The sequence below is a fragment of the Trypanosoma cruzi genome, genomic scaffold, assembly GCF_000209065.1.
Source record: "Trypanosoma cruzi strain CL Brener 1047053516027 genomic scaffold, whole genome shotgun sequence".
Classification (NCBI taxonomy): domain Eukaryota; phylum Euglenozoa; class Kinetoplastea; order Trypanosomatida; family Trypanosomatidae; genus Trypanosoma; species Trypanosoma cruzi.
This window is the reverse complement of record NW_001849499.1, coordinates 192,285-203,640: the sequence shown is the minus strand read 5'-3', so window position 1 is coordinate 203,640 and position 11,356 is coordinate 192,285. Positions and strand designations below refer to the sequence as shown.

At 53.7% G+C, this 11,356-nt stretch overlaps 1 protein-coding gene and 3 pseudogenes across 1 annotated transcript, besides 4 other annotated features; all 4 read right to left on the bottom strand.

The window, feature by feature from the left end:
* Tc00.1047053506017.51 (retrotransposon hot spot (RHS) protein, putative) lies at nt 1-1,123 on the bottom strand (the record flags this gene model as incomplete). Its single annotated transcript, XM_801614.1, has 1 exon — nt 1-1,123. A coding segment is annotated over one exon (1,123 nt), but the record flags the coding sequence as incomplete, so codon positions are not given.
* Nucleotides 1-11,356: a sequence feature (areas not merged during assembly with more than two copies in the genome that could not be assigned to a particular haplotype).
* Nucleotides 3,105-3,602, bottom strand: Tc00.1047053506017.41 (annotated as a pseudogene).
* On the bottom strand, nt 3,745-4,764 carry Tc00.1047053506017.31 (annotated as a pseudogene).
* Nucleotides 5,225-5,245: a sequence feature (AT_rich).
* Nucleotides 5,634-8,513, bottom strand: Tc00.1047053506017.20 (annotated as a pseudogene).
* Nucleotides 8,544-11,356: a mobile genetic element.
* Nucleotides 8,619-8,839: a mobile genetic element.

Genomic DNA, 11,356 nt, shown 5'->3' with positions numbered 1-11,356 from the left:
CGCATTGTACACAGACTCGTACAATCCCTCCAGCACCGTTTGATTTAACCACGGACGTTGATGTCTGCACCCGAGAAAGAGCAGCGTCTAGTGTTCCCTTTGCAAGAGGACTGACCGTATCCTTTCCTTCATAGTTCCTCCATTGTTCGAGAGAGACAACACCTTTCTCGTGAAGCATGCGTGCAACTTTTTCCATATCCACTTCCTTCATTACAGCCCTCCCCATCTTCAAATAACGAACCGTTGTCTTCATTCCGTTCAGTACTCTCGCATCGTGGATATACTCCGTGGGTTCATTAAAAAACTCCTCCAGCAAAACACTCCGATTGGTGTCCACAATGCCCTTGCCTTCCATTTCCAGCAGAAGAAAATCATTCAGCTTTATGTCCTTGACGCGGACTCCTCCTTGAAAAAGCACATCTTCGATATTAGTGGACATGGTAAATTTCATTTCTGCCTCACGCCGTCTTACCCTTTCCTCTGCCTCCTGCCTCACTCTTGCTTCCGCCTCTCGTATTAATTTTTCTTCCTCCCGCTTCGCTCTTTCGTCTGCCTCCCGCCTTTCTTCTTTCTGTATCTCAGCGAGTAGTCCGTTTAGCTTTCCACTTGCAAGAGGAGTGAGCGTATCCCTTCCTTCATATTCCCTCCATTGCCAGAGAAAATACACACCCTCGCGACGAAGTTTATAAATAGCCTCCAATAGTATTTTCCTTTCCTCCTGCTCTCTTTTCAGCTCTCTTTCCAGCTCTTGGTATGACGGCGATGCCGTTATTAAGCCCAATATTTCACTGTCGTTAATAAACATCGTGGGTCTCAACACAAACATCCCCATCGTGACGTTCCCATTTCTTTCCACAACCCACTCCTCGCCCAAGTTGCTCCGGAGGAAATCGTTCAGCTTCATTTCGGTCCTGTTAGTGCTTCCCTCCAGCAGGATGTCCTCTACGGTGCTGCTCATGGTCCACTGTGGTCGATAAATTCCCTCCAATCTTCTGCGAGTCGTAGAGGAGTAATCTGTGTCACCCTCAAATTCCGACCTCGTTCTCCTCCGACCTCCCTGCGAGACATTGGACGATTGACTCTCCAAATTGCCGTAAAGTCCTTCCTCGGGCCTTCCAGACATCGTTTCTCCTTGCTTTCTTAGTTAGTTTGAGTTAGATCTAAACAATAGCCACCAAACAAAAAAGAGGAATGAGAAAAAAAAGACAACAGACACAGTCATGAATCGAGGCCACAACAAGAGACTCACCCACACAGTGTGACGGCGCAGTATTCGATAAAAACCATATGCACGGAGACCACCACAACGATATATGGATGCCATCCACCCAGCACAGTGTTGGAGAGAGCCAACAACAACAGCGTGGTGCGCACGGAGGGTTCGTCCACGCATACCGCTCGCCACGGTTCCGCACCCGTGTGGCACCGCCGACACCGCACACACTCTGCAAGAGGGCGTGGGCACATCGCCACGGGCACAAACCCACAGAAACAAGTGGGAAGTGTATTCGGTGCAGCAACAGCCACATGCAAGAACCCCAAATCGTAAACTCCACCAACAGCGATGCATCATGGTAATCCCCCACAGAACAAAAAAGAGTGCAACTTGCATGCTTTATGGAAAATATCTGCGGTGTGCATGGCAAAAGAGTGCCGTGACGCTGCCTTTCATATTTCATTCACCATTCACGTATCACTTGGAAGCACGCAGCCACCACTCCTCCGTTCCACTCCCCGTGCTGCTCGTGTCGCTCCACTGGAGGAAGTTGTCACCGCACATCCCCATCACCGTGCATTGCGGAATACAAACCTACCACACGGCATGGGTGCGGTGCCACCCCGCCAATAAATCCCAGGAAACTCCCCACTGCCTTGTGTGGCACGGACGGCAGCAGTCTCATGATGCCTGCGAAAGGCTTTTTTCCCAAACAAGAACGCGGCCGCACCACACGCCCGTAAAACCGTTTGGTCCTTCGCACGCAAAGGACTGGAGCGAGAGAACAGCAGGAAAGACAACACCGGCAGCCATGAGCAGCCCGCACACGCAAACACACCGCTGCCCCGCATATCACCAAAAATAAAAATACCAAAGAAACATGTCACATCCCAACTACAAATCGCAGGTGCGGTTGCAGCACACACTCCCACCTCCTGGGCGTGTGCGGCCCCTCGCTGCTCGGCGCTCCAAGTGAAATCACCAAAAGCACCAATTCGGGAACATTCGACCACCGCCACAGCAGTCACGCTCCCCATTTCTCACAAAGGCGAAGGCTTGCAGTGGCGCAGCGGACGGCGGCACGCACAGTCGCAGGGTAATGGACTGCCGCGGGAAGCACGCAACGGCGATGCGCCCCTCCTTTTGGGAAACCCAACAAAAACATGTGTCGCGCAGTCCCCGTGAGCAACACACATTGAACCGTATTCAGCTCCACTACTGTGGCCATCCGCATACACAGCATGACTGCGGCAACGCAGGCCAGGAAGCACGAAATAACACCACGCATCACTCCAATAAAGGTCAGGCGGTGTCCGTGCTGCCCTCAACAATAATTCCACCCCACATCACCCCTCTGCATATCCGCAGCAAAAAGGCCCACACGGTATACACTACATTAGAGGCTCCTAAAGCGCAAAAACGGATCATCAGAGCGCTGCCCTCTTCTCAATGTTAGGTAGAGGCTCTCTGATCCTTGTCGCCGCCAGCCTGCGGTGTTATGGAGAGGCATTACGTTCTCGGCATATCTCTCCATTTTCCCTCGCTGTCCCGACGCCGCAAATTAAGTGACGTCCCACAAGTGATTCCGGACGGTCTGAAGAACGTGACGTATCAGGCGCGCTGAAACTGTGTGCGTATGTGTTATTACGGGCGAGCGACACAATGCTCTTGCACATCCATGTATTCCGATCCTGCGCAACACCATATTCGGTGGTGCTGAAAGCGTTGGACACCAAACACGCACCAATCGCACAATGAATGCCTCTGGAGAACAAACCCCCCCATTAACGTCACCGCAGGCACCGTGACAACAAAGTAACAAAAGAAATCCAACCTCTGCGCGTCCTCCCGTAAGAAGGTGAAGACACACACGCTTGTCCCCTTGGCCTCACTCCAATTGCTCAAAAGTTGATGGGTCCGTGGCAGGAGGAATCACGCTACTCATCCCTCGCTCCCTGTCACGAGGCATGGCATTGCGCATATCCAATGCATCTGCATCACCCACATGCGTCCCTTTGGGGCCATCGCCTCGGTAGTCACCAAGCACGCGCCGCTAGAAAGTGTACTCCCAGTCTATGCTGCATCTCCTGAGCGACCTGCTACCTTGCCGCACAAACAAGTCCACAATTTACGCATTATGACTGCAGACACGTGCCCGTGGGAATTCTCGCCCTTTCCCTCAGCCTTGCAAAGTGCGTGCGCCATACAAATGCCGGTCATAGGGCACACACACACAGGCGCCGATACCCGTGACAGTGCGTGAGATACTCGCCGCAGAATGAGGTGCCGCAGGTCTCCGCTCACTGATCCAGATTGACCACGCTGAAGCCCACGATTCCCGGGGTTGGCATCCCGATAGTTCGTCGTGGTTCGTTGACTCCCATGGTGGAGGAGTGCCAAGCAAGCAAAAATCAAGAGCCTGGACACTCTGTGGAGCCAAAAAGATAGAAAACGCGGGCTGGCGCGGGCACAGCTAAGCGCCATGGGAGAAACATCTCAGCTCATCCCATGGAAAACACTTCACCAACGTCATTGCAACATTGGCCTCTTGCTTCGTGGGTGTGTCACTTCTCTCTTCACTCCGTGCCAGCCTCCGTCCAATTCTCCGCCCAGCAGCACTACAAGTCACACTGCGCTGCTTCCGCACAATCACACTCCGCGGCCAATCAGCGTGACGCACTTCCAACTGCAGTCGCATCCAACCTCAAAAGCCCTCGCACCCTCTTCCGCCCTCCTGTGTGTCGAGAGAAGACGCCTCTCTCGCGGTCTTCGCGTCCTCCCCAATAAAGCTCCGCAGTTCTGCCCAAACATCACCGGGTCTCTTGTCAAGAAGGAAAACGTGTGCGACGTGACCAATGTGAGCATACACAAATTTAAAACACGGTTTATAGGCTCTCTGGAGTGCCCTGCGTGCGCCCGCATGCACGATGGGAACACACACGGTGCGAGTCGGGCGAGATCATCGTTCCAGCTCGCATCTCCGCCAGGTGAGTCATTGACGGCTCCATCCCGCTTCAAGACAGGTCAAACAACAGTGCACAAGTAAGTGCTTCGTGCTCTGCATTCACATGTGGTCCGCCTTTTGGGTCCAACGTCGTCAGGTGGTGGAAAGAGAAGAGTCGCATTATCATTCTTCCATTTGCTGCTGCTGCCGCCTCATTTCCCGTAAGGAGCCGCTGATCCCTCTCTCTTTGGCGATAAAGGGTCCTCACGCATGAGATGTGTCCTGCCTCGTGTGGCATGAGAAACGCCAGAGAGTCCCCAACGTTGCCAATGCGGGATTGACCGTCCAGTGCGGTGAGTACAACACGCTGGATCTGTCGGAGGATCGTCGTGCACACTTCAGTCCGCCCGTGGCGGATACAATCCTCGGGCAGCCACACCTGTGCAAAACAGAACACCCTTCTGGAGAACGCCGAGCAGCTCCACCGACGTGTTGGAAAAACCCACAAAAAGAGGTCCGGTCAACCTGCGGCACATTACCGTGCAACTTTAATACCTTGACATCGAGAAGAGCGTTTCTACCTGAGAGTGTTCGCCCCCATCATTATCACTGCTCAAATCATCTCAACAGGCAACAATGGCATCGCTCTCGTATTGCCCATGCCCGTTGGCCTCCTCCACCCGCCGCCTCACGTCCGTATGAATAAAGTCTCGTCATGCACAGCGATGCGCCCCCTCGTTTCAGACAAATACCAATATTTTATAGTCACCAAGGTAGCAGTTCAGTTCTCCCTCCACAGGCACACCTCATAGAGGACGTCCTTCTGTTCCCTTTGCCGAATCAACGCACTGCACCCAGTGGATAAGCCCTGGTAGTTCCACCAAAAAATAAGTGTTCGATTCCCACAGTAGCGAATACTCTGTATGTTGTGAAACGCACAGTTTATTGTGCTAGTGCACCGCCTCGACGGTCGCCTCGCAATGGTGCAAAGATGTCATTGCCCCTGCCTGGGTGAGGCCTAAGCCCCACATTACACGCACACAGAGAAGCACACGGCGCATTTGAAAATATATTAATAATTTTTTCACGGCACATCTATGGGAAGGAGCACCACCGTATGCATGTTGGCAAAGCAATGGCCCCACAACGGCGGTGCTAAAAACACGCATCCAGAAACGGAGGAAAAAGAAGAAGGGTGTGGAACACCCGCAAGAAATGATGGATAGCCCATTTAAACCGGCAGCAAAGAAAAGGAAAGAAGCAGCAGTAGTAGTAGTGGTGGTGACCATCATCTCCCTTTTTCTTCACTCGCTAATGACCCAAACACGTGGGGTTCAAAAGTCCTCTTCACACAAAATTGTGCGGCAGTTAGCCTCTCTCCAACCAGCCGCCTCAATACATCCAAAAGAGCACACAAGAAAACCACAAATAGCCATGGGAAAAGAAAGAAAAACAATAAAAGATCCCACGGCATTAGTACGGAGGCGGGGCGACACGCTTTTCGCACAACTAGTCGTAAAGTCGGCCAGAGCAAAAGAGATCCAGGCCCGAGCAAACTCGGACGCCACAGGCGGTTATTGTGCTCCGTTGAGACTTTTCAGCCAGCTCCTGTTCCACCCGAAGGAAGAGAGCTGGCGGAATGTGATCCTCGCCGCAAAGAGTTGCTGCATCGGGGGCCAAAGAAACAAATCCTCGCATATTAAGGATGTCAAGTGGACCACACCACCGCATTTCCACGTCATTATCGCTCGGCTGCGCACGTACGTCTCTTCACGTACCCCGTCGTCCCTCAGGAAGCCTTTCCGCAGGAGTCCTCAAATGCAGTGGACGCTTGAGAGCAACAAGCCAAGCCTCGCAGTCGCTGTCAGTCTCACAAACTACCTCCAATGATTTCCCACCGCGAAGTAAAAGTGCGAATGCGCGGTGGTTGTTTGTTCCAAGGCTGGATGGAGTGATGTTTTGCGTGGGATCATGGCGGTGCATCCCATTGCCAAAAACTGCCTCCTGGCGTGTTTTTGCCAGCTGTGCCTCGCCGCTGTAGTTCACAAATGAGGTTGTGGACAGGCCGATGAGAAGTTTTCTGATGTCACGTATCCACATGGTGACTGGATGTCGTTTGCGATTTAACGGGAATCCTTGATGGTCCAGCTCACGGGAATGAATACGTTTGCAGTCCTCCGAAAGAAAATATAGGCGTCTGCAAGCATTGCCCTTGCTTGACGTCTTTGTCACGCGGACGCCGTTGCGTAAGTAATTCAGCACCTGATCCACAACAGAACTGAGGCGGCGTTCCGTTGCCTCGGTGTCATGCAGTTTTCCATTTTTCTTTGCCACGTAATCATCAAGCATACGATGTCAATGCACCTCGAGTCCTCGTCCCAGCCTCTCCTTGCGGGTCTGTTCCTCTTCGGCGCTAGCCAAGTATGTATGTTCCTCTTGCGTGAAGACCTCGTCAAACTGGCGTCGAATGATGTCCGTCTAGCCCGGATTCACAGGAATGTCTTCAACGGAAATGAGCCTCGGCAAATACTCCTCGATCATTTTGACGTCGGCAGCAAGAGCCCTCTCGGCGGCGTCCTCCTTGGCTGTCGCCTGCTCGTACTTCTTCCGCTCCTCGGCCAAGGGACGCACCTGTTCCAGGGATTTTGCATTCATTTCCTTAATCTGATGGATCCACTGCCTCCGCTGGCGACGCCGCTCCTCCCGGACGGTCTTTCGCACCGCCTCAATAGAATGCCGCTCCCACATGACGGCCTCTCGCTCCCTCGCCCTGTCAAGTTGAACCATCTCGAGCTGCTGCTCCCTCGTCTCAATGGCGCTCTGCCGTAGGCTGAGTTCTTGCTCCAGCTGCTGCATCGCCTGCCGCAACCTCTCCGAGGCACTCTCCTCGTCCTGTTTCCTCGTTCGGACCCTCTCCACCGTATGCTCGTACTCCCAAATGCGGTTTTCGCGGCCGGCCTGCAGAGCACTGCTCTCCCGCTTTTTCGCCTCCAGAGTCCTCTCAATTTCGTTCAACGTGGCCCTACCTCTCCGCTCAAGCTCTTTGCCATCTTCTCCGCCTCATGCTTGGAGCGCTCACAAAACACACTCAGCTGCCGTTCCCGCGCCTCCTCACGGTTGCTCTCAATGGCGTTGACGCGCTTCATCCCTTCCTCCTCCATGTCTGAAATGGCCTGTTGGATTCATGGCCACAATGCCTGTGGTCGTACGCGGTCCGGGCAATCATGAGTTCATCCCGCAACTCCATGATGTCCTGATCAAGACGCCACTTGTCAACGGCAAGATCCCTTGTAACGTATCTGATTCCGGTCGAGACAACATTACCAACACGACAAGTCGTGGAGAGACAATGGAACGACTCCTCCGCCCACGCGGCATCCGAAAAGGCGTGAGCCAATAAAGCCGTCTCGGTAGAACCAGTGAGGCTATTGCTGCGGTTGCCTTTTTCCGTGTTGTACGCTCGGCGCAACAACTGACTGAGTTCTGACATGCCGAAGGGAATGCACAGACGACGGCGGCGAATGCTGGAGACAATTCCTGCTGCCGACACCAGTGCTCGTTGGGCCCCTTCGTAGTGTAGCTGCGCGGCGGCATCACTGCCACACAAAGCGGGCCGTCCGGCATCTCCCAAGGCGACAAATGTCAGGGAGTTTGCATCCATATAATCTGCAAACTCCGCCTCACCATCATCGCGGTAAAGCTGAAGAACGACGGTGTCGGGCAAATACGAAGGCATTGCCTCCAGCTCAGGCATTAGCTGCTTTTCACACAGCACGGGGAAAAAGTATTTCTCATAGTTTTTTACGATAGTGTCCATCGCCGCTCGAGCGTCGCCGGTGAATGAGACACGAATTCGCGCCACCATTCGCACACGCGGTCCCTCCTTCACGGAGCCCACAATAACTCCGCGCTCGTTGTCGGCGTCAAGAAGGTCTGCGCGGTGCTCTGTTGACCCAATGACGCGGCATGAGAGGGCAAAAATGCCCTTTTTGGCGCCCAGCCGAATAAATTCAGTGATGACGCAAGCAGCATATCCTTCTCCGGCTGCAGAGCCGTACATGAGTTGTCGCTTTGGTGACGAACGCACGCCGTAGCTGAAGGCCACTATGTTCTTGCGTTCCTGAGTAAAGTTGGGGGCGGCAGTGGCACACAATTTTCGGAAGAGTGTACTTGCGGCCGGCACGTCCAACGCCTCATCGACGTCAAACAAGACCTCAGCAACCGCAAATCCGGCATCCCTCAGGGGCTGGGGGCAATTCAACTGCACCGTGTTGCCGTCCACCCGTACTGTCGCGGGGAGCTGCGAGGACGGCGCCGTGGTTTCGTGGGTGCAAAAACGACTTTCGCCTCCATTGGGAGAATATCACATTGAATGCTGCGCTGTGCGTTTGTTGCATGCACAGAAAAGGGTCAAAGACAGAAAGAAAGAAAAGAAAGGAGGAGAGGGAAACAACACTGAATAATCTTTTGGGCCGCTGGCCGGATTCTGAAATCATCTCAAGAAACCAAACAAGAAAGGGAAAAGAAGAGGCAATGAGTTCGCCGTATTGTTTTCCTCCGATTAAACATAGATATTCTTTTGGCCGTTCAATTGACCTTTTGTGCTCGGTTAGGATCTAAAACATTATTACTTACGAAGCGGCAGACTTTGGGGTCCTCCAGCCACAAGACCCCGCCGCTCCCCTTCGCAAGTTCCACCCCTTCGCCAAATCCTGAAGTGTAAAAACACGACCGCGCGGTATGCCGTCTGCGGGGTTGTCTGCTGACCGTACGTAGGCAAAAGTTGCCTGTATTCCGCGAGAGTCCAAAAACTCATATATCCGTTGCAGCTCCCATGTCATGGCGTGTGTTTCTGAGCTGCCTTTATTCGACGCTCCTTGCAGCGAAGTATTTTCCACCCAAACGTCCATGGTGGATGGCAAGATGGCGGAAAAGGCCGATAAGGCCAAGCGTACCGCACGCACCTCGGTCTGCATGATAAGAAAAGGTTTCTTCTCCCATTTCCCTCCGGCAATTTTTACGTCGCCGGAATCTGGAATGAAAACGGCCCCCATCCATGGAGCGATGCATCCACGATGTTGGCGGCCGATGCCTTTTCGGTGGGCTTGAGGTTCCGCTTACGGCCATATTCTCGATGATGTGTCGTAATCTCTCGCCCAAACCAACCGCTGCCGGCGGAACGTTCGCCGGGGATGTCTCCAGCACAATCCCCCGGTTAAGTGCGGATAATCGTCGTCGCACTGCCTTGATGAAAAAGTAGTAGTCATATAAACGCGTGCCAAAAATGGCCGCCGCATACAAAAAGCATGACGCCACAACCTCCATTTCCACGATGGTTAAAGAATTGAGCGCCGGCATGGCGCGTACAGACCGGACAATTTTGTCACTCAGAGATACCGCCCGGTGAGTGTGATCAAACTGCACCCCAGAAAGGTGTACTACATGGCGCCAGGTTCGCGTTCCTCCCCCATCGTGGCGTGACGGCCGCCCGCATTCCGAAGCACTTGGGCTTCCCACAATGTCGCATCGCTCTTCGACCATGCGCTGCGTATATTATCGATCCAAACGCCGATACGGACCGATGGAGGTGCAGCCCAAAGGGAGCGAACCACCGTCGTCACCCCGCAATTGCCGAAGTAATAATAATCTGGAGAATTTCTGGGCTGGCCTTGTGTCCCATTGGGAGCCGTGTGAGCTCCACCAGCGTGCCGTCCTCCACGCGGCATCAAAAGAGATGCCGAGTCTCCCGCGGTAAAAGGACTTGAAAAAAGGATGCCTTCACATCCAGGCAGGAAGCGGCCTCAGCCATCACAGGCAGCAAACAGTGGAAAATGTGTAAAAGAGGAGCATTAGCCCCTTAAGGGTCGTCTCTGTTCTTGTCGCGTGGCCACGCAATCCATCGTCGTCTCAAACCGGCGGTTCTCTCCTCCACAAACAAGAAGGCGCTATCCATCCGCTTTTTGTTGCAGACAAAGCGTCCCCGATTATTCCTGCTTCCTTCAATAATCGCGCGTCATAGACTGGAGTCCTCCGTGAGCTTCCACCTGATGTGAAGGAGGACGGAGGAAAATGGGACCGCCCGACGCGTCCTTGTCGCGCGTCTTGTAATGGTAGCAGCATGATTGTGATGAAAATCAGAGGAAAAAAGCTCCTCTGCTTTCAACCAGGGCTCCTGCCCTTCCGCAACTTCTCCCTTCAAATCAATGCGATCAGTCAAAACACCTGGGTCAGCAGTGTGGTTTATTTCCCGGAATATCGAACTGTGTTCTTGGAAAGGTAGAACGAGTCGAAGTGCTTCGCCAACTGCGAGATCACGTGTGGGTCCAAATTGTACGTCTCCACGATTGGAGCAGCGTGCCGCAACGCACCGCGTTCTATGGAACGCGCCGTGGCACCCCAAAGAGCCAGAGCTCGCTCCACGTGGGCATTCGTCAGATTCGTGAGCTTTTCTTTTGCTTGAAGTGTCCCGCATAACGTTATAATGTCGAACGCGTCCCGCCCTCGTGCCCTGACGAACCGCAAGAAGCAGTGGGGATCCGCCCTCGCCGTCTTTGGCGCCACGGACCAATCCCAACTTAAGGTCCCGTCCGGCTCCAGTTTAAAATTGTTGGGAGTGAAGACCGCAATCTCAAACCAACGACTCGCCGTTATCCACGCAAGTCGAAAGACAACACGTTCCCTCCAATCGGTCCGAATGCGGATAACTTGATTCATCTCTTCCTCTCTCACAGGGCACGCCTGCTTCGTCTCCGATGGCGCCGCAACTTTTTTAAACCTCAAAATCGCCATGCCCAGCGGGGTTCCATTCATTTGCAACATGGACCGCAGCTTCCTGGCGTGCTGCGGTCAGGTCGATGGCGCCACGTCTAACAGTGCCATCAAAAAGGCCGCACGGCTCTCCGCGTTGATCGGCTGTTCGTGCGTGCGGCAAAAAGGTCGTAAATTGCCCCGCTAGGGAATTCTCTGCTCCCACGTTGACGGCGTCCACATTTCTCGGGCCACCTCGTTCGCCCTCCTCACGCAGCCGGCCCAAAGCGGAGACGTCGGTGATTCGTCGTACGACAGTCGAGCGTCGTTGGCGGATAAGCTCCACTGCCCTTCTCGAAGATTGCGTCGGGCAATTCGAAAGATCAGGTGGAGCGTCGGCGGTATGGTGCGATGCCTGTGGGGATTGGTGGGAGGTGGTGGAATGAATG